This window comes from Gallinula chloropus (genome assembly GCF_964237585.1).
Source record: "Gallinula chloropus genome assembly, chromosome: 1".
Lineage (NCBI taxonomy): Eukaryota > Metazoa > Chordata > Aves > Gruiformes > Rallidae > Gallinula > Gallinula chloropus.
In genome coordinates this window covers 111,491,843-111,515,603 of record NC_140085.1, presented here as the reverse complement: position 1 = coordinate 111,515,603, position 23,761 = coordinate 111,491,843, and the positions used below count along the sequence as shown (strand labels likewise).

Here is a 23,761-nt window from a genome sequence, read left to right as displayed (position 1 = left end):
AACTTTTGTTAATGATAACTAAAAGAATTTAATTTATGAGGATATAACCAGGTGGATAGGTGATGGTAGGGCAGTAGATAGGGTCAACCTTGACCTCAGAAAAGCATTTGACACTGTCTCCCACACAGCATCCTCATGGCTAAACTGAGGAAGTGTGGGCTGGAAGGTCGAGTAGTGAGGTGGATTGGGAGCTGGTTGAAGAGAAGCCAGCGAGTTTTGATCAATGGGACAGAGTCTAGCTGGAGGCCTCTATCTAGTGAAGTCCCTCAGGGGTCAGTACTGGGACCTGTACTATTCAATATATTCATTGATGACCTGGATGAGGGAATAGAGTGTACAGTCATACAAAACTGGGAGGGGTGTCTGACACACCAGAGGGCTGTGCTGCCATCCAATGAGATCTGGACAGGCTGGAGAGCTGGGTGGGGAGAAGTTTAATGAGGTTTAACAAGGGCAAGTGTAGGGTCTTGCATCTGGGGATGAACACCCCCAGGTACCAGTATAGGTTGGGTACTGGCCTGTTGGAGAGCAGCATCAGTGAGAGGGACCTGGGCATCCTGGTGGACAGCAGGATGACCATGAGCCAGCAGTGTGGCCAAGAAGGCCAGTGGCATCCTGGGGTGTATTGAGGGGTGTGGTTAGTAGGTTGAGAGACGTCCTTCTCCCCTTCTACTCTGCCCTGGTGAGACTGCACATCAAATATTGTTTCCAGTTCTGGGCCCCTCAGTTCAAGGACAGAGACCTACTTGAAAGAGTCCAGTGCAGGGCCACCAAGATGGTTAAGGGAGTGGAACACCTTCCCTATGAGGAGAGGCTGGGGGAGCTGGGCCTCTTTAGCTTAGAGGAGACTGATTGGTGACCTTATTAATGTTTACAAATGTATAAAGGGTGAGAGTCAGGGGGACTGAGCCAGGCTCTTCTCAGTAACGGCCAGCAGTAGGACAAGGGGCAACGGGTGCAAGCTGGAGCATAGGAAATTCCAGGTGAATACAAGGAGAAACTTATTCACTGTGAGTGTGACAGAGCACTGGCACAGACTGCCCAGAGAGGCTGTGGAGTCTCCTTCTCTGGAGACATTCAAAACCCACCTGGATGCATTCCTGTGCTGTTTAGTCTAGGTAATCCTGCTCTGGCAGGAGGGTTGGACAAGATGGTATTTTGAGGTCCCTTCCAATCCTAATGTTCTGTGATACTGTGAACTCAACAGGGAATTTGTTGCAGGTAAATATGTGAACCTGAAGTTAATAGGAAGTACCTCAGTTTTAGTAAAATGTATTAGGATGCATAAAAAACCCCATAAATTATAGTCACAGCTGCTTTTCTTAACTGCCTGATTTTTTGTTGTTATTTTTCTACCTGGGAATTTTTTTCAGCGTACCTAAGAAATGCAGAACGGATAGTTAAGGCTTGTGTGTTAGTTCTGTACTCCAGCTGAAGTACTTGACCTGGCCATTTTGACATACTGAAGGGTAGCAAAATCCTATACTAGGGGTAACGAAGGAGGATCATCATGATTATTTGGAGTTATTTACTTTCTGCATTAATATGTTTGATCTTTAACTCCCAGTGGCTTTGTGAGTAAGTTTTTGATGTGTAAAATATTTAAATTACCCCATTTTTTTCCTATTAGATCATTGCAACTAGGTCAACAGAAAATTGAATCATAACAACTTGATATCAAAGTTAATTTTGGTAACACAAATTAATTTTGGCTCTGTAGTAATACCGGCTTCTGCTTCTTTTTCCAGAAGGTACTCTGGTGAATACATAAGCACTGCCTGCTTCAGAGGAAGTCTGATGGTCTGTGCTTTGAAGGAGACTGGTTTTTATTTTAGTTTTTCCTTTAACTGTTCCTCAGTAAGCTGGTCTTACATATGATGTTTTCCATGCCTTGTTACTACAGTTCAACCCTAGGACACAGTTTCTAAATAACTTGTTTTGTCAAGTCATTCTCGTCCCCTAGTGACAGGTCTTAATCTGTGAGAGGATTATTGATTATTTTATGGTCAGCTCCCTGTGACTGCAGCTGTCTGGAGCCAGTCCACCCAACAAAGGCTCCAGACCCTTTGGGAAAAGGACTCCCTTACCGTTTGTGTGATACGTGGCCTGGGAGCATCCCATCCTATGACCGAAAAGCCCGTATTTCACCTTGTGGTACGAATGGGAAGGAATGATTGACAAGCGTGCACGTGAGCCTGCAGCTGGAGCTGTCTCCTTTTACCTGTTTTCTGTCATCAGTTTACTCAGTCTGTACTAAATATGTGATAGGCAAGCTTCTTCCTTCCCCTTGCGTACGGTGCAGTTGCTTTTTTTTGGTGTATGTAGTTTCCTTTTTGGAGAACAATCTTCCAGCATATTTCCTAAGCACAGTGAAATCCCATATCAGTTCTGCGACTGACCTAAAATTTGTCTCCCTGTGTACCAGCCCATTTTTCTTGTATCAGTTTCGTAGCCTGGCTGAGCTTGAATTACGAGACTTTCATTTAGTCTGGGAAGAAATGGAAGCGTTTGGGCAGGGTTTCCATCTACTGGTGCTTGCACTGCCACGGGGAGGCCTACAGCCATCTCTGAGCGCTTTGTGGGAGCAGTTTGAGGAAGCATTCAGAAGTTGGTCGATCTGGGTTTGCCTTTCTGCTGCTGGTCCCCCAGCCTTCCTCTCACAGCTCAGCTGAGTTCAGCAAAGATCCTTTGGCAAACAGTTTTGGTGGACCGTGAGCCGAGGTGACTGAATAAATAATCCCAGGGCTGCCTTTCAGTAAGGAGTGTCACAACCCCAGGCCTCTGATCTTCCTGATAGCACCGTCACCAGTGTGGAATGCTGGGAGGAGATGGGGCTGAGGGAGAGAGAGCATGGAGACACCTTTTCTGGAGACAAACATTGCCCTGGGTTGACCTAAGCCAATCTGAAATAAGGTTTACAACATTCACTGCTTTTTTTTCTTCTTCTTTTGAAAATGCAGGCTCCTGTGCCCATCAAAGGCCCATGAAGCGTTTGGCTGCCCAGTGGGTTTTTTTGCTAATTGTCTTCAGTTTTATACTCTTAAATATTGGGTTGACATTGAAAATAGAAAATGTGGCACACACAAATCACAAGTTATCATGGTATTGATGTAGAGCATTGAAGTGTTAAATCTTTCATGTGTCTTCTCCTGTTAACAGGGTTTTTTTGGGGGGGTAAATAACTTCAGTCTAGTTACAGTGTGAACTTCCCCTCCACATGCCCTTTTGCTCTGTTCTGTCAGTCATAAGTATTTGATAAGTCACTTAAGTTTTAATCTAAAAAATTTTGTTTCCCGCACTAAAAGTAATTTGAATCTTAATCTAACATGGGATTTTTTCCCTGTAGCTTACTCAGAACCTTTTTAGTACTTTGTTTACTCTATTAACTTTATTAACTGACAGTGATCCCCAGGTTAATTTGGTGTATCATAAAGAAGTAATACCAAAGTCTCAGATACCTTTCCTTTTTTGTTAGACTCTCTGCTAGACAACTGTAAAGTTTTATTTCAATTCTCAGTTATGTAACTGCCTTCATAATTTACAAAATGCCTCCAATGTCAAGGTGTTTCAAGTGTAACTTTTAAATTCTAATAAAAATGGAAGATGTAATTTCAAGTCAAACTCTAATGCCATTTTTGTTACGTATGAGCAGTTGGCTGTGTACAATTACTGTTATCTGGTCTGTTACAAGAAGAATCAATTTACAGCAGATTTTTATATGCTATCGCAGGTAAAGCTCTTAAGATAAATGTACTCTAAAATAGCATGGGCTCTGCTGAGACCACCTAATTTAGGTAACAGCATTGGAGAAATGGGAGGAGGCCTTTTGAGCCTCCTGAGTGCTTTAGGGTACCACCTCTTTCCCTTTGTCCCCCTCTCCTCATCCAGTAATGTGGCTTTACAAGGTGCCCTCTGAAGTTGCTTGTTGTCCAAAGATTCTGCTTGTTGTCAGCTGCATTTCCACAGGAGAAGATACAAACAATGTCTTCGCTGTGTTTTGACCAGTGCGCTGCACCAGGAGATGTGGGCTACCTCATGCTCAAGCATTCCTCTTCAAAGCTGGTTATCAGTAGCTGATAGCTTCTTGAGACAGGGATGAAGAGAAATACCCATCCCTCCCTCCATTCCTCTCAAGATTTCTGTTTCATCACAGTACAACCGTAACTGGGGATGAAATAGGATAGAATACCATCTTGTGGGAAAACTTGCTGAAGAAACTCACTGACGTTTCCCTCTCATTTGGCAGAGCTAATTTATTTTGAAATAGTGCTTCAAACAAAGCGCTTGTTCTGCTGAACTGGGATGTCGGCTCACTTAACCCTTTTGCCTGCTCTGGCAGGTTCGGATCTCTAAATGAAAATGGCTGTGCTGCAAGAAGTGCTAGAGCACCTTCCCAGCTCCAGCAGACTCCTCTGAGGGGGGCCCACTTTGAACCTCTTTGGCATGAAACAGCCATGGTCTGAAGCCTTGATCAGAAAATAGAGTGCAAGCAGTGTATGTAAGAAAAAGAGTATTTAACCATGACGATCTGTACAACATTCTTGCCTGAATGATTATATCCTATTTAGGGAAATTTTTTCTTGTTAGCAATTTGAGTTCAGAAGCAGGTAAGTGAGGAGGCACTTGGTCTGTTTGGTCAGTCCTGACTTCATTGACAAGGTGTCTCCTCTAGTGATCTTTACAAGGGGCGTTGAGAGACAGGATAGGCTTCCTGGGCAGGTAGAGCAGAGGCATTTGCACGGGAGAAGGCAGCACCACCAGCAGACCATGTGCTGGAGCACTCCAATGTACAGCCTCCGTTTTTAGGTACCAATACATCCAGTGGGCTATCAGGAGTGCTGCCTTTCTGCTGACATCATAGGGGCTGCACAGAGGAACAGAAATTTTCATTTGCTGCTTCGAAAATTTTTGTTCCTGGCAGGTTCCTAATCTGCCTTTTAAAGTTGTCTCCTTCCCGGTGTCATGTGTAACTCCATCCTAATGGAAGTGGGGTTCTCCTGAGCACTGCTTATGAAACACTTGGGCCAGTGTACTGTGCTCTCTGTATGGGAACTCTTTTAAACGGTGTTTCAATTTTTGTTTTTACATACAGGTTGTCAAACATGTAAATAAAAATATATAATGGACTGACTTTGATTTCTTGCTTTGTGTTACGCACTTGGGACAGGTGCTTTGGTCTTAAATTTTTTTCACTGGTGGTTCAGCTAGACACTTTTGCCTAGCAGCAAAAATCTGCAAAGGATTTAATTTTCAAAAATAGGCTTTTATAGAGCTTCCAGAGGCATTACAGAACATTCCATTCCAGTGGTTGGTCTTGATTTATTCAATCTAATTTGGTCATCCTTGCTGTAGGCCTACAATATGATATATTTACTATTCTTGTTGAGTTTAATTTCTTCCCTCCTGTTGCTTATCTTACTCCAAGATCCATTTACTTTTTTTTTTTTTTTAATCTGCTGATGTTATAAAAGATATTTGAAGTAGAAAATCCTCATTCTGATACTGCAGATTAGACGTAGGCAGCTAGGCTCTAGGCTGTGTCTCTGGCAATAAAGTCTGTGCAAGTAGCAAATACTATCATACTGCCCTCAGTATTTGTGGTTTATACTAATCCTTAAGGACAGGATTCAGTTCTCAGTAGAACATGATCTTGCATGTTAATCCTGACTTGCTTTCTGCCCACAATGATTTTGTATGTATGAGGAAGAGAAAGTAAATAAAACAGGTTGGAATTAATCACTTGGTAAAATATGACCATCTTCTACCAGCTCTTGGTCCCTCCTGCCGTGATCGCTCAGGTCACTCCCTTGCAATGACAACTGGAGAGGAATAGTCATAAAGTAGGGGTTTTTTTGTAAATAACTGTACTGGCTTCTGGGTTATTGGGTGCTCTCATGGGAGGGTTAGTGACAATACAGAGCTTTTGCCTTTTAGTTAATCAGATAATCACAGCAACTCAGCCCCATCGTTAGTAGCAGTAATCCTGTCCTTCAAGTGGTGCCTGAAGAGTTGGATCTTAGGGAGCAGGATCCTCTGTGCTTTTCCCTGTCAGCATGTTTAGTGCTAGAAATTACATTTCTATTGTGAGGGGTTTGGGTTTTTTTTTAAAAAAAAAACACTCTATTTTCTAACATCTGGAGCAGGTCTAGAAATTTGGTGTACCTAGTAAGGCAGATGATTTGTCTAATGTGCTGTCTGCTTTATTAAACTTCAGTCTGATATTGATAATGTGCTTCTCATCTGTCCAGAAACTTGACTTGCATATCACTCTTGTTTGGGATAGAGAACAGGAAAACAAGCTTTTCAGTTAATCTTCTGTGATCATATGGAGTATACAAAGGTGCCTGTGAACTACACAAGGATCTGCTTTCTTGATGCTGCTGTAGTTTGCAACAACATTTGAATCCTAGCATTTGAAATGGCTTTTGATGGCCAAAGCCAAAGTTTTAAAGTGTCAGTATCATTTTTGATCTTTCCACCTACCTGTAGGCTTACAGTTGTTACTTCCTCTAGACATCAGTGACTAAATGATGTCTAAACCGTCTCTGCCCTCACCTCTTGTGCCAGGTGCTTTAGCCCAGCATGGTGGGGTAGCTGGTCCCAGTTGTGCTGCATTGTCTCCAAGCATCCTATTGTGTCATCTTTTTGTTTGATTGGTGCCTTTAGCAAGTCATTGGTATGACTACATAGAGTATTAATGAATTAATCCAATTACTTCGTCCTGTATGCTGTTTCCATTCCAGAGCCCATTTTCCGAGCCCATCTTGTGTAATGAAGTGCAGTAAGTGTCACTTCAGGCAGAGGGGAGGCCCAGAGTTTTAAGCTGCCTGGAGGTGTGTGCTCACAGCCCCTGCTGCAGAGCAGGTCTGCCGCAGCAAGGAGAGGGAGCGGCAGCGGCAGCCACTGACGTCCTCGTCCTCGCGCTGCGTCTCGGCGGCAGCAGCAGAACGTGATGGTAATAGCTGGAGTGTTACAATTCCTGCATTTGGTAGCATTTATGAAGCATCATCTGTTCTGAAATTCAGCCATATTACAGCTCATTAAAAACCTGAAGGCAGCTGGAGGAAAAATACGATTCCAAAGATAACAGTTTCTTAGGATTTGGAATGCATCAGCTCTTGAGAAATATCATTAAGTTACATTTGGTATTAATATTTAAATATAAGGAATAATATTAAAATAAATCCTGCAGTATCCGTCATCTTTATCAAATCATGGGAGTTTTCTTAATAATTTCTGAAAAGGTTCTTAGAAATACCTTTTATTTTGTAGAAGCTTCTAGCTTTTGTTTTCTTTCCATATTTTTGGAAAAAGAACTTCCTTCAAATCTTACTGAGTAGACAGAAGCGTGAATGTTGACTTGAATAAACCTGGGAAGGGTTAACAACTTCCCTACTTTTTCTAAACTGTTTAGCAAGCAGATTGAAATCAGTTAAAACCTCCCAAGGGGGATTTCTCTTTATTTGTTGTCTAACTAGTGCTGACTGGTGGTTTTTTATGGGGAAACTCCTCCTTTATGGTGCAAGAGATAGCCCTGAAGAGGTGCAGCACTCAACACTTGAAATAAAAAAGCTCCAGTAAATCAAAAAGTTCATGTGGGGAAGGGTATATGTTGATCCTGTATCATAAAATGAGGAGAACACACCTCCTCAGCTTTTACTTGCCATTCTTTCCATGTTGTGATTGCCAAATACACACCCTGGCACGTGTGTCTCCAGCTCTCCAAATTAATTTAGAGCATGGGAGAGGCAGGCAGCTCCCCTGCCAGCGGCTGTGGCAGGAGTTGGAGGACCAGTTGATGGGAAACGTGACCAAGTGGTATGTCGTCCAGCTTTGCTGGTTTCTGCCACCTTCTGTGGATACCAAGGGCACTTGACAAGGATCTGCAAGCGACCTGTGCTGGCTTTCCATAAGCAGTTTCTCCCTCAACAGGCTTTTTCAGTATTTGTTTGGTGCTTGACTCATGCCGTGCTCTACTCTTTGAATGTCCCACCTGGCAGTGATGTGAGCAGAACAGGAAAGGGGCTCATCAGTTACAAAAGAGATGCAGAATTGGGAGAGGACTGAAGTACAAGAGTACAAGGAGTAAAGGGAAACACAAAAGAAGTCAGAAGACCACAAGGCAGGAGGCAGTTAATACTTGGAAATGCCTGTGAAAAATCAAAACATAGTTCATATTAAAGAAGAGCCTCCCCACCTGAGGCTTTTTCTTCATAGCCCTGATTCTTCCTGCATTAACAATGCCTCAACACTGGACTGATGATTATGGTATAAAGACTGTTTTGGCTCTGTACCAGCGACCTTTTTCTCTCCCGAACGAAACAGGTCCTTTCTTGAGGTGATTGGTTATTCTTTACCATGAACGTGTACAGCACCAGGGTAGCCTTCCTCTTCCTTTCTCCTGAGGGTTAGTCAGCCCAGACAGTGTTGTTTCTTTGACCCTCTAGTGAAGAGGGAGAGTGCCCCTTTAAAAAGAAAACCTCCATTTCAGCCCCTTTTTCAAATCCTTGTCATGTCTGTGCTTGTACACTTCATATTTCACCCAGTTCACTCAACAGCTTATGACTTTGAGTCCCTGAGACATACTCAGTAGTGGCACTGCAGAAAGCAGGGGTGAACAAAAGGCCTTCCCAAATGCCTGGGTGTGGTTTCTGCTGTACCATTGGGGTAATAGGAGGTCCTCGGCATGTGAGGTGTGATTCAGGTATGCTTCTGGTTTATTGCCCTTTTGTTTCCCACTCCTTGCACCCCTACAGCCCACATACTCATTTCACTCTAAGTACCCAACATGGTTTGTGTGCACTTCTGTGTGGAAGAAAAAGAATTAAGCTGTTTTGAAGGAGAAAAAGATACGTATTAAGAAAACACTTGAGATTTTATGGTTTTGTTTCCCATCACAACTTGGGGGGGAGGAGGGGGTACACCTTGTGCTTCCTTTCCAGGCTGAGGTGGTCAGTGTTTTGAGGAGCAGCATTTCTGTGGGTCTTTCACTGCAGCTTGCTGTAGTAAAATGCTACACAGGGACAAGATGCTTTTCAAACAGAACAGCTGCGGGCATGTGAAAGTGCAGTTGCTGTGTAAACAGCCTGGGTGCACATACTTTTTCTTTTTTGTGGAGTGAAAGTTCTGTTATCCTTGAAGGTACTGCTGTCCTCTTTCCCTCCTGATTTCTCTGCTAACTTGCTTGTGGCTTAGGATACGTCAAATAATTTTCACAGTCTCTGGATTCTGCTTGGGGAATATTGACAAAAATCTTCACAAAATAGTTTTATTAAGCTTTTCACATTTCAAATCTATTCCTTAGAGGTTTTCTAGTGCTGGGATTTTTTTTTTTTTTCTTCAGGATTTTTCCTTTCTGTGTATTTTACCAGTTGTTTTCTGTAGATCAAGCATTTTCTAATAAATTCTTGGGTTACTCTGTCCTCCTGTTTGAGGAGCTCAGTCGTTCCCTCCGGTACGCTCTGCGCAGAATGAAGCAGTCTTGCAAACTTGCCTTGGCTCCCAGCACCTTCCAGCTTTTCATTCCCTGTGCTTTTTATAGCACTGTGGAAGATCTGTTTTAGCTAGACATATTGCTCTCAGTTTAGGATGGGACCTGTAATTTAAAAAAACCTCACCAGAACATCAAAGCCCCCACCAAATGACCCTGTGGGAGCACCCGCAGGTGGCATCCCTCACCTGATAATCTTCCTTGCTCTGCAGGCAGCTAAGCGGCAGCCCCCAAGGCATTCAGCACCCCTCCACACCCGTTAACCATGTCCTGTTACAGATTTATCAAACAGGACAACTGCAGTGATGGAGTGGAAAGTGAAAAAGATGGGTCTGAAAGGTCTGCTGGGGCTGTGGAGAAGAGCAGGGAAGGAAGCAATAAAGCAATTAAGCACAGTGTAGAAGGAAGGGAGAAGATTTTTGCTTTGGCAGAATGATGTAGGAGCTCTACAACTGAGACAGGGCAGAGTCCAGCTATGCAGAGTGACATCTCTAGACCTTATTATTCCTGCTGCTTCATTTCCAAGAAATGAGGCAGGATGATACAGGTGGGAGGAAGGGGGCTGTGTCTGCAATACTCTCTGATTTGTGGCAGAAGCTTTGCAGATGTAACCAGTGTGCTGAAGAACTGGAAGGGAGAGCAACTTGGTCCTGAAATTTATCATCTTCCCAGGTTGGACTTTGCAGCATGCTTTGGGCCCTGTTTCTCAGTACATCATGTTCGGGAGGCAGCACGTTGATTTGTGGTGCAGCACAAGGAAGTTTGCTGGTCTGTGTGGTGGTTCAGCCCCAGGCAGTGGCTGAAGACCACACATTGCTTGCTCACTCCTGGAGGAGAAACAGAGAGTGCCTTGCGGGTTGGGATAAGGACAGGCTACTGACAAAAGCACCCTGAAAAGGGAACAGTAACAGCCACTGGCAAGTTTCATTCCTGGTGATAACACAGAGTTCCTTACCAACCTAATAATATCAGAGTACTGTACGACATGAGGACCAGCCCAATGCCCCAGCCACACTCAGACTGCCCTGGAGGCACCCAGGACTACCCCTCCCCAGCCAGCCCATTTTGGGGGGGAGTGATGCCAGGTGGTGTGGAAACAGCCTGGGCTGACTCAGCTCACCTGGGCTGGCTGTTGGGGAGGTTGACTGTGGCCTGGCCAGAACCAGGAACTCTTGTGTGGTTGGAGCCTAGAGAAAGCAAACTGAAGAGGAAACCCATCCTTTTTTTGGGATGACTTTTGTTGCTGGTCATACTGGTAAATTCTGGGAGAGTATTCTTTGACTTGGTGGATCTTTTAGGTAGATGGGGCAGGAGGAGGAATCTCAACACGTGACATAACCCATGATGCTGGGGGTGATAGGTATTGGCACAGTTTTATTATATTGCATTAGTGAGCAAGAGAGGGACAGAAAAGGAATCTTGCTGTACTTCCAGAAAGGTATTTCCTTGAAGAGGGGGGGAGACAAGTGGAAGAAAGGACAGAAGTAAATGAACTTAAGTTCTTCAGGGAACTGTTGAGGTGCTGCAGACTTTTAATGAATGTTTATAAGCTTTGGCTATGAAAATGCCAGAGCATGTGATAATGTCTATTTGAATCTTCCTGCATGTAAACAGATGTACCCATTGTTGGCATAATGCATCAGATCTGAATGATGCTTGCATTCTGTCTGGACAGCAAGACATTTTTATCAGAAAACGCAGTCAGGCAAAAGAGTGATAAAGAGAGTAGAAATTCCATTTATGCCTGTCTCAAAGACAGTGAAGGTTTGAGAGTAACTCTTACATATGGTACCTTATGAAAATGAAGACATAATAAACACCACTAATTACTTCAGGTATATGTTTTGGTATATAGGTTATCATTTTCATCCTGCCAAATGTACTTTGATGGATTGTACCTAAAGGATTTTAGCCCTTTTACTCCAGAATTGTGAGTGAGGTATTTGGACTTCTAAAAATCACAGTAGAATGCATATCAAGACTGGAGCTCCTTGTTAATGGTTCATGTGTTATTTCAATGTCAAAGAGCTCATTAGAGTGGGACTTCTTTCACTTTGATCTTTTGTCCCAAGTGTAGTTGTATGTCTGCTGCCATCACAGTGGTTGTGAAAAGTACCTTCATTGTCATGATTTCTCAAAACTCTTGTAAGAGCAGCAAGGCATTAAGGTGTAGTGCAGTTAGAACAACCAGTCAGTTCTTAATCTTACAGAAGAGCTTTGCTCATCCCATATTGTTGCCTGTTGTAGCCCATTAAATGAACAAATCTTGTGAATGGTGAAGGTGGTTTACTTGAGAGATGTTGCTCTGTGTAACAGAACAATGAAGTACTTTTTAGTGGTTGTATTCTCTTTGCCTTGTCAAGTTTGGTCAAAAGCAGGTACACAAAAGCATCCCAGGACTCATTAGCAGAACAAATACTAAAACAATAGGCACTTGCTCTGCTGCTGTAAAAGCACCTGTTGGAGAACCACTGGCATTACTTCAGATCCTTAAAGCATACTGGATGCTTTTGCTTGAAAAGCAATAAAAAACCCCAACCTACAGTTATGGGGAATAACTTCTTAGAACTTTGAGGATGAAAGGGTTGATACAGAGACGTGTTATTGAGGTCAAGTGTTGGTTTTGGCCAGGCCGCTGGAAGACAGAAGATCTGCAGGTCATGGTGTCACTTCTGTTCCTGTCCTTCAAATTCACATCTGCATGGCTGTTTATCCACCATGCCATGCACCTCTTGCTGAAATTTATGCTATGGATTACAGAGAAGATGATGGAACAGGACCAGCTTTCTTACTGAGCTGTTTTTTGGGGGAGTTTTATGGGCAGGAGTTAAGTTTGTTACTCATCAGAAAAATACAGATGCCCCAAGCTGCCGGGACACAGATGTTGTGTTTCATCAGCATCACCTTTCTTTTGGTTGATGGATGTGTTTTAGGAAGAGGCTTCTAACTTTACCGTTGAAATGGGAGGGAGGTGGTTTTGAGCTTTGAAGGCTTGTGGGGTTTTGGTGTGGTATTGGACTCCATCTCCCTGCCTGAGTCCCTGTGGTAACATGCCTTTGCTGGTGTCAAAGTCACCCTTTCCTGGTGACTGGCCAGTGGGGTTCAGCATTGTTCAGTGCTGCGTTCAATGCTTGCAAGTGACTGGGGAAGTTACTAGGGTGGTATTTGATACCCAGCTGGGTACTGGTATTTATATTGGTAGTCCTTCATGGTTAACACTGTAGACAGAAATTACTGGGATTTGTGGTCCTTCACACCTTCGTAAACACTGCTTCTGTATAACTTCTGTTTAAAATTAAATTCAAAATTGGAGAAATCCTCACATCCCTTGTCTACTGTAGGCTGTTAGAATCCTTGATACTAAGCTGAAGATCTTCTAACAGCGCAGCTTAACACGTCTCATGCAGGAGTTCAGAGGGAAAGCCATATGGTGAGGAATCATCCCCAGGGGCTGGGCACAGCAGCAAACCTTCCTTCAAACAAGGTTTTGACAGGCACAGCCTCTTTATTCCTCTGTAGATACTGAGTCTAAACCAGGGAAGTACACTATGGCTGGTTCAGTGTGTCGCAAGACAGTTGTCTTACTGAGTCATTCAGCTGAGAAATGAAGCACATTTGTAATGTATCTGGGCGGGTTGCATCCTCTCTGGTTTTCCAGACTTTGGAAGAAAAGCAAATCATTTCCAGCAAGGCATGGTGTCTTTGCACTTGAGGCCAGGGTGTTTGGTTTGCACGCTGATGCAGATTGCAGCTAGCCTTTAATGACTGACTTCATAATGAAGAGAAAGCATCGCATGTAAAGACTTACGTAAACATCACCTTTAATAAAAGCACCTAAAGTTATATGGCTGGTTAAAGAAACCCAGTACTGTATGTGTAACAGAATACATAATTAATAGGTGTGCCTGGGGGGGCACAAGAGCTGGCAGGGGCGGTGCGGGGAGCTGAGCCGTTGTGCCCAGGGACCAGCCCGGTGACAGCAGGACGGGTGAAGGCGCGGGGTTGATGCGCTCCTTGCTGCGCCGTGCCAAGCGTGTGATGGTTCGGGATAATCTATGCGAAGCGAGACCCTTGTGCTCATCAGTGACACGGAAAATGAAGCCTTGAGTCCTAGAGACTCAGCATGTGTGCTGCCTCCTCATGCAAAATTTAGCACGGGCTTTGTTTGAAAGTACTCCTCTGAACATAATTCAAACGTGCTTATTTTTTGGTTGGGATCTTAACCATCTGCAACCATCTGCTAGCAGGTGTTTGGTTTTGTCATGGATTTTGTTTTATTACCTTTATTATCTTATCTTTGCTCTCTTTCTGTGCAGTGTTGGATGGATTCTCACATCCCATCTGGTTTATGCAATGGATGGAAAATCTGCTGATGCGAACGGTGTCTCACACAGCATATAGTACCTTTATTTTGCATTACTTTGCCCTGATATATCTGCCATTAAACAGATAAGGCAGACATCTTGTAAGTGTGCCCACTTGCTGAGCCTTTGTCTTCCTTAAAAGAGTGTGTGATCAGTTGCCTTCACTCTAATCCTAATTCTTTCATTGGAGGCTGCTTCTTAATGCTCTTTGTCCTCTGTGTTGAAAAATTAAATACTTGAACCAGGTCTTAAATCACATTTGATGTTGTTCCAGAGGTATTTTTCAGAGAATAGGATGTGCTTGACTAACATAAAATTATTTAACAGTAGAATGTGGCAGCATAAACTCTGGCAAAACTGTCTTTGAAAAATGTGAACTGCTATCCCATGGTGGTACACCAGGATGGGGCAATATGAAGAAGTCTGCTACAAACATGGTGGAGAACGGGCCGTCAGGAAAGGGGTTACTGACACTGGGGACTTCGGGGAGGGGGAAGAGGTTTATAAAATGAAATTAAACTGTGACTTGCAGTGTTGACACAATCTGCGTGGCAGTGACGTGCAGATAAAAGATGTAGGTTTGAGTTAGCAACAAGCAACTTAATTTTCAGAAGGGCGAGGATTGTCAGCCTTCAGCTAAATGAATCACAGGCACAGGGCGGTGGTTGTTTTTATCCCCGTAACACGATCTCTGCCCAGGAATCCCCTTTGGGGCTGTTTTCTCTGGATGGGTTGGAAAACCACAAGCCAGAGGGGTCTGTTTTTGTCCAGCCCTTCCCTGCAAGTGTAGGTAAGCAGCTTGGGAAACAAGTAGCTGTTGCACTTGTGTGTTAGATCACTTGAGGGAATTAAGTGATTTATGAGCTCACGGAAAGATGAGTTGTGCCATCGTGATTTATTATTAGAGTACCTCAGCAGAGCACAGATGTACGGCTGTAATCTAAATACAAGAGGTGTGGAGGAAGGCAGAAGAGTACAGGAAAGTGATAAATTGCTGGTGGTGGTTCTAATACCAAGCCTTTGGTACAACTTTTGCAAGCCCTTTTGTCCATGGTGCAGTCATGGTTTAGCCGTGGCTTACTGGTAGCTGGGTGGGGAGCGGGGGAGCCAAGGGTGAGGCGCTGGTAAGGACAAAGGGACAGCACGGGGACAGAGAGGCCTTTGAGGCAGTGCTGCTACCTGGGGAAGCTCTCCTCCAACCTGAACCTCACAGGCAGGGTGTCAGGGACAGCCCCGTGCGAGGGAAGTCGGTATGTTGCTGTCTAGGAAGGAAAAAATACACTAATATTGGAGTTATGTGTTGCCATCCCAGCACCCGATGCTGGAAGCTACAGCCAGTGCTGCGCTGGGATGCTCCATCAGTCAAAAAAAGTACTAATGCACAGCGATCTCAGTCGTAGGCTGGACTGCCAAAAAGAAGTAGTATTACCATTTTTTGTTATTTTTAGAGCCCATGCACACTGGCCACCCTCTCAGGAGGCACAGGATTGCTCTCACTTTACACGTCCTTGTTTCTCCTGCGTAGCCCAAGGGTTATGTGTTCAAAAAAACAGAGTCCCCAATGCCTTATGGTTCAGCAGCATTGAAAGTTGCATATGTACTGGAGCCACACAGGTAGAAACTTGTCCACAAGTCAAAAGTGTTTGAAGTGCTTCTTTCTGATGGGTCTGTGTTTCTATTAGGCAAGCCCAGGCAAAGTAAACATTGCAGTTAAGTGAACTCAATTGAGTTCATTAAACTGCCACTTGAACATTAATTACTTTAAAACAACAACAACAACAAAAGAAAATGAAAGTTTAAAGTTTTGTATTTAAACTTCAATAATAATTACAGTGAAATGAATGAAAAATGTTTCCAGGGCATGAGCTCTGTGTATGTGCAAATAATGGGCTGAATAAAATTTTATTTCTAATAAAAAAATTCATTGAAGGCAGTAGGAATCACGTGCAAAGTTGTGAGTGATTGCTATTACCCAGATTTTTAGAACCCAAGATAATTTATTACAATTCTGTATAATGAAGGAGTTTATATTAAACAACCACCCTTCTCCCTAGCTCGCTCTTTCTTTCTGAAAAGCAGAGGGGAGCTTGTTGTGATGGATTGTTTATTTCTGGGAAATTCAGCAATTTGTTGCAAAATGGAGCCTCACTTGAAATGAGAATTGAGTTACTATGAAGACACCGTTACCTTATTTTAAAGGAATCTGATTTGATAAAGGAGATGAGCATTTTGTGTATAAAAGGCAAATGTTATGTCCAGCTTCTTTTAGTGTATTGATGAGTTGGTTGATAGAAACTGGTGCTCAAAAAAACAACTTTTTTTTTTTTTAAATAATTATATTGTTAATGACACTGCAGCCCAAGCTGCATTGCCCAGAGCTTTGGACATAACAGCTTTCCATCTTACCTGGCTAAATTGAAGCATTAGCATTTACCAATTACTTCTGTACTGAGTGGACTTGTGTATGTGGCAGGATGGTCCCCTGCTAAGATAAGTACAGCTGAAAACAAGGTGTAATTTTATTCTGAATTTCAGTGCAAAGTCTGGGTGTGGTAACACTGGGAGCAGAGACTTTGTTAACAGAAGATTTTGTATTTTGGCATACCAGAAAGTGTTTTAACTCATTAATTTTGCAAGTTTATTTTGGATACCTGTAGAAGACGTTTCTGTCTTCTGTATGTCAATGAGGGATAAAGATAACAAGGTCCTCTCTTTTGATAGTAAACTAACTGACTGGCTTTTATAAGGCTTCAGATCAAAAGCATGGAAATATAGCAAGGAAATTCGTGGGAAGTGCACATCTTGGTAGTCAGCAAAGGTATCTGCATCTAATTGCTGAACTCTGCTTTCTTCCCCAGTGTTGATTATTTTTAAAAGTGCCTTTAATTGTCAGCCTCAAAGGCCACTTCATCAGCTCCCTGAGATGACCCTCTACTGAACAGTAAGCTTAACAGTCATCTCATTTTGATTAATGAATCTGTTACTACATCTCTGCAGCCACTGGGCCCCCTTGGTTTGTGGCCCAAAACTGCACACAGGCTGCAGGTTTTCTGGAGGTTACAGACCACGGTGCTTCATGGAGCTGATGAGTTCTGCCAGCAGAGTCATGTGCTTTCACAATCCAGTGTCTGTTCAGGGTGTCAACTTCTCAAAAGTACTCTCATTTCTCATTGAAAAAAAATATTTTGCAGGGGTTTTGAGGTTATTTAATTGCAGTGCTAGAATTGTATGGAATTACAGTTATTTTAGCCTAATAAATCATGGTACTTATCAGCTGAGTTCCTTTGTATTCATCAGGACTGAAGCTGTGAGAAGTGTTTATTTCATTAGTGTGTAAATTTCTGTCTTAACTGCTGAAGACAGCACGATCTCTTTGGTCAGTTATGTCCTTGGTAAAGAGCCTTTTTCTCTCCACTTCAATCTGACCAGATACTCAGGTGATCCGTGAATCATCTTGTTCCCTGGCTGATAAGCTCCACTTGCTCATCAACCTTCTGAGCTAACCTCAATTCGTCTGGCTGATGAAATGAGGCTGCATCTACAGAAATAGAACTAAGTGGACTGTGTTGCTCTTAGAGCTGTAATTCAGTAGAAATAGAATCACAGAATGATTTTGGTTGGAAGGGACCTCAAAGCCCATCTAGTTCCAACCCCCTGCCATGGGCAGGGGCACTCTCCGCTAGTCCAGGTTGCCCAAAGACCCATCCAGCCTGGCCTTGAACACTGCCAGGGAGGGGGCAGCCACAGCTTCTCTGGGCAGCCTGTGCCAGGGCCTCACCGCCCTCACAGGGAAGAATTTCTTCCTCATACCTAATCTAAATCTGGCCTCCTTCAGCTTAAGGCCATTGCCCCATGTCTTATCACTACATGCCCTGATACAGCATCCCTCTCCATCTTTCCTGTAGGCCCCTTCAGGAACTGGCAGGATGCTATAAGGTCTCCCTGGAGCCCTCTGTTCTTCAGGTTGAACAAACCCAACTCTCTCAGACTGTCTTCACAGGAGAGGTGCTCCAGCCCTCTGATCATCTTTGGGGCCCTCCTCTGGTCTCACTGCAACAGCTCCACATCATTGTACAGAGCTGGATGCAGTACTCCATGTCAGGTCTCACCAGAGCAGAGTAGAGGGGCAGAATCACCTCCCTCGACCTGCTGGTCACACTCCTTTTGACACAACCCAGGATATAGTTGGCATTTTTGGGCTGCAAGCACACATTGCTGGCTCATGTTGAGCTTCTCCACCAACATCCCCCTCTCAGGGCTGCTTTCCATCCAAACACTCTAAATTTGTATGAAACAATATATTGGTGTCAGATTTGTTTTGTGTGGAAAAACTACAGCTACTCAGATGCAACCCAACCCTGCACTCCCCTTCCAGGAGCTGGATCCACCAACTCCTGACTTCATGTTGTACCACACAGGTCTTTGATGTGTCCTGCAAGTTTAACGCTGTGTTTATGGGAGTTAGCCTGTTACACAATTTTCATAACCTAGTGCATCTCTCAGATCAAAACCAGCAGCTGCTTTCAAATGTAAGAAGGTGATAATGTATGTACCATTTGGGAACTGTTCCTTTCTCTGCAGACAGACCCACAAATTCATGAAAGCTACCCTGTGTCTAGCAATAGATTTAGAAGGATGAGGTACTGGAAGCAAAATTAATATTTTTGAATTTATCTCTTTTTTCTCCTTACAGTGGGCGAGTTTGTGAGTGATGCCCTTCTGGTGCCAGACAAGTGCAAGTTCCTTCACCAGGAAAGGATGGATGTGTGTGAAACTCACCTGCACTGGCATACTGTTGCTAAAGAGGTATCTTCATATGTCTTAAAATTGCCTGCCTTCATTAGAGCTCTATCACTCTTCCAAGGGGAGTGTAAATACAGTGGTGACGTAGAAAACAAAACATGCTTAGGAGCGCTGGAGTGAATGGGGGTTTGTTCTGCTTTCTGAGGTAAATAGGAGTGGCTCTGCTGAGCACGTCAGAGTCCACTGATGGATACTCGATGGTGGCCTTTGCTATGAAACAGGGTCACTTGAGTGTTCACTGGGTTTTCCCCAGGTCCATTCACACACCCACCATGTTTCCTGCCTCCTCCAGCTTCTTGTGTTAGTGCTGCTCTGGAACTAATGCTTGATCCACTAGTGCCCAGGATTTGCCTTTATTATTGTCCTCAGGTTGGACATTGTTATGCCAGGTGCCTCACAGGGATCAAACAGGCCTCAAAGACTGCTGGGTGTGAAATTCAGAGTTAAAGGGTAGGAGAGCATAAAAGGGTGGGTAGTACATGGGACTAGACAAAGACATTTTGCAGCCAAGCACAGAAGTTTTACAATTTACTGGTGCTTTACTGAAAACAGAAATAAACCTAATGTTGTGCCTGCTAGTGCATTTTGGGCATTTTTGTCCTTCTGTAGAGAAGCTGTAGGAATAAAAACTGAGATGAGATTCAAGATTTCTGGCTGCTGTTTTGCTCAGAACTTCTCTGTTTGTATGCTCCACCTTCTGGAGATGAAAATTGAAACGTGCTTAGCAGCTTTTCAGGTTTTCAGTTCTTGCTTGAATTATACTGTTGCCCCTGAAATGAAGTGTTTCAAAGCCAGCCTTTATGCAGGCAAATTCTAGTTCCATTTTATGTACTTGGCAACTTGGAATGGCATAGTCTATAAGAAAAGGCATCACTGAACTATTTTCCTTTTTTCCTACCTGTCCTGCATCACTATATCTTTGTCTTATGTACTATGCATGACTGACTGTTTTCCATACAAAGCTGGAATATACTATACTGGCAGAAGCTTCAGACCAGATACAGTGGGCTTCCCGTAGCTCAGATACTTTAAATGTTAGTCTGTCTTGCAGTGAACTCTTTAATAGCATCAATACATCAAATTATTGTTCTGCCTTCAGATTTTCTGGTGAGGCAGAGCCTGTGAGGACTTCAGGCAAGAGAATCAAGTAGATGGAAGGAGACAAGTCCTTGTGTATTAGCAAAGGCCTAAAGGGCAGGGGGAGAGGAGCTTGTTGCTTGCAGTGATCATGTGGACACAGGTGGGGAGGTCCCTACAGCGCAGGGAGCGAATGCACATCACCACTTAAAATTGCATCTCAAAATTCAGAGAGCATGCAGTTCCCCTGCCTCATCCTCCTCTTAAGGCAGTGTGCAGCCCCTTAATGTTTTCTCAAGGTCTGTGGCAATTTTCCCAGCTTCTTTCATGACTCTGTTGTTTCTGGTTTTTATTTTTCAATTTTCTGTAGTCCTGTAGTGAGAAGAGTATGAATCTGCACGACTACGGCATGCTGCTGCCCTGTGGAATCGACAAGTTCCGTGGTGTGGAGTTTGTTTGCTGCCCCTTAGCAGAGGAAAGCGACAATCTTGATTCAGCTGATGCTGAAGATGATGATTCAGATGTCTGGTGGGGAGGCGCAGATGCAGACTATGCAGATGGAAGGTAGAGTCACTTTCTACCCTTCAACCTGTTATTATCATCTTATTAAAGATGCCAAAAATCTGTCTAAAAGACCTCAGTGTGGAACAGTCACTGCTCTTTATAAGTGAACTTGCAGCTACAGTGGTGGAAAACGTCAGTGTTCTAGTCATTTGTTTTTAACTTTATATAGAAAAGCTTTTTGTTAATACAGTTACTGAGCTTTTGATGCCTTTGTCTTTTCCTCAGTGAGAAATCTTGCTATATTACAGCAAAAATGCTTAAATAATTACTTTTTGAAGACCAAATGATAAATAGTATATTCTTGAGGTGTTTCGTGTGCAGTCTGGGGTGTACTGTAGCAGAGAGTCAACATAACTGCTGGAGGTTTTGAAATGTCTTCATTCGTAATGGGCATTAGCTGTGGGCCACTATTATCATAAAAATATTTTTCTCCTGACTTTCTAAATGTGATCTAAAAGAAAGCCTGTTCCAATATCTAGCCTTTGGGGGATCCACTAACATGCTACCACTAAGCATGGAGCGTGGAGGTTGGCTCTGAAACAGAGCAGTGGATGGGAGAATGCCGTGCTTGGCTTCGCCCTTTAACATCCCCTGTGCACGTGGGCTGGTTCTGAGACAAGTATGAGTTCTGACTTCGGTGAGACTGAGCAGTCTGGTGCTGTCAGAGCCTTTTGGTATCACTCTGTCAGCGCGTGAGACAGCAGTTGTGAGAGCAGAGTGCAGTGTTGTGGCCTTGCAACAACAACTCCCTGCCATGGCTTTCCCCATAAGACTGAGGTCTGCGTTCACATTCTGTCTGTGCTGCCCGGACTCCCATCACTTTGTACTGTGCTAATGCAGTGTTTCTGCATTGGTGAGGCCACACCTCAAGTACTGTGCCCAGTTCTGGGCTCCTCACCATAAGAAGGACATTGAGGTCCTTGAGCAAGTCCAGAGAAGGGCAACCAGGCTGGTGAAGGGGCTGGAGGGCAAATCTTATGAGGAACAGCTGAGGGAGCTGGGGTTGTTTAGTCTGGAGAAGAGGAGGCTGAGGAGAGACCTTATCACCACTTACAACTACCTGAAGGGAGGTTCTAGAGAGGTGGGTGATGGTCTCTTCAGCCAGGTGACAGGAGATAGAACAAGGGGAAATGGCAAGAAGCTGTGCCAGCGCAGATTCAGATTACACATTAGAAAAAATTTTTTTACTGAAAGAGTTGTTGGGGGCTGGAACAGGCTGCCCAGGGAGGGGGCTGAGTCACCATCCCTGGATGTGTTTAAAAAAAGGGTAGATGAGGTACTTAGGGATATGATTTAGCTTAGGATGGGATCAGTTGGACCTGATGATCTTCAAATGTCTTTTCCAACCTTGTGATTCTGTGATTCTACTTTGGAGGTGATAATACTGCATCTTTTACAAATAATACGCTTGGGCCAGATGACAAGTGGTTTCAAGGAGAATCCTGAAAGTAACGGGGACAGAAACAAGTGTGGAATGTTCGTCATTTGGGTTGTGTTGAGTTTGGTCTTTTTACTAATCCAGATGGAAACAACGGGTGGGTTCAGGAGCAGCGTAGAGATGAGGGACTGAGATGGAATTGCTGTGCAAAGAGATGGCATCAAGAGGATGACGACTTAGAAACCATGTCATGGTGGGTGTCTTAAGTCATTCCTGACAAAGCCTTAGGAAGTGTTGCAGGGAAAAGTTCTTTGTGAATAATGGAATAAATTTACTTAAAATGGCTATTTCTCCATTGTCATGTTTTCTCTCCTAAACGTGAGTGAACAGTCAGGGCTGTTTCATGCAAGAAACCTGCATCGAGCAGCACTGTGCCTTCCCCCTTGACACCATAAAGCTTTTTCCTGACTTGTACTTCCAGGAGCTGCCAATGTTCCGCTATTTACAACCCTTGCAGTGGGATTTGTAAATCAGCTTTTGGGCTGTTGCTGTGTCACTTCTGTGTGTTTCATTTAGGTTTTGATTGGAGTATATTCTCTTAGAAGAAGAAATGAATGCTGACCTCTTTCTAATTGAGACAAGTTTGTGCTTTTTTCACTGTACATGTATATATATTCACACACACAAGAAAGGTCGATAGATCTGTCCTACGTACCTGTTGTCTGTCTCGGTTTTATATCTTATATTTACAATATGTTCCAACATATAAAATACATTGAACAATTTTCTTTCATATATCTGATCAAAGATGCCTAAAATATTTTAAAATGAGCCCACAGGGGTGTGTATACGGAGTAGTTGTGTTTACAAGACAGATATCCTATTTATATCTCTTTTTCATGTTTGTCACTGAACATTTAATTTACTATTCTAGTCCGTTTTGTTCCTGATAAAGCAGTTTAGTATCTGAAGAGAGGAGTTCAAGAATAACTTCATAAATTTTGTATCCTCTAGGAATAGAAGCTGTAATTGCATTTGAATCCATTTCTGAAGTTGCAAGCAAATACTGATACTCTTTTTCCCACCCCTCCAATAGAAGTGCATACAAAAGAAAAATGAAAGGATCCTTTTTTGGAGCACTTGTACATCAACTGCAGATGAAGAGCCAAGCAATTTGTAGTTCTTTTACACTGACTCACTCATATTTCTCGCTACCTCTTCAACTTCCCAACTGCATTTAAACTGGAGTCAGAAATACTCTTGAATTTAGTCATATACACATATATATATAAAATTACTCATTCCTTATGCAGCAGTAGGTGGTAGTTAAATTTGTGTGTGTATATTCATACATATATAAGCATATGTTTGTGTGTATATAAATATACATATATATGCCTCAGTCCTGAGCTGATTGTGAGGGAGGAAGGAGGAGAAAGGAAGTGGAGAGTACGGGGACTCTTTCCTCATGCTAAATTCCCAATATTCTCCGCTGTTAAAGCGCCTCCATGTGAAGTGTTTACTTAAGCCTGTGGTTTTTCACCTTACATGGATCACTGCACACTGACAACCTTTGCTTCCTCTCAAAGCCTTGCAAAGAGTTTTAAATCCCTTAATGTGTAAGTATGTCCTGGCGTGGCACTGCACGGAGGGAAGAGAAGTGGCTCATAGCCCCTGCACCAGGTAACGCTGACCTCGCTCCTTAGCAACCCCAAAGCAAAGCCCTCTGTCAGAGGAGGTCGTAGGGGCTTGGGGGACCCCTCTCTGGGTGGAGATGGCAGGGAGTTGTGAGCAAAGCATCTGGGAAAAGCATCCCACAGAGTATTTTTCTCACTCAGGAATCACAGTATCTTTTATTTGGGTCAGAGGAACTGAGCACGAGTGGTTGGGCTTGTCCAGCTGACGGCTTTTAGCACAGACAGGGTGCACACCAGTTCGTGCCAGGCATCTGTGTGTGTCGGGGGGACACTCAGTTACTCTGGGGTGTTCCTGTGTTTGTGTTGCCGGTCATTTCTGTGGCTACAGCAACAAGTTTCTTATTCATGCAAAGCTAAGAAAGTTAGAAGAGAGCAGCCAGTCCTTTGG

At 43.5% G+C, this 23,761-nt stretch overlaps 1 protein-coding gene across 1 annotated transcript in view; it reads left to right on the top strand.

The window, feature by feature from the left end:
- APP (amyloid beta precursor protein) overlaps positions 1 to 23,761 on the top strand; it is a 219,002-nt gene that overhangs the window by 84,636 nt on the left and 110,605 nt on the right. Inside the window, exons 4-5 of the mRNA XM_084271833.1 lie at positions 18,548 to 18,660; positions 20,105 to 20,298. Coding sequence (XP_084127959.1) covers positions 18,548 to 18,660; positions 20,105 to 20,298 — 307 coding nt within the window. The remainder of the gene's footprint in view (positions 1 to 18,547; positions 18,661 to 20,104; positions 20,299 to 23,761) is intronic.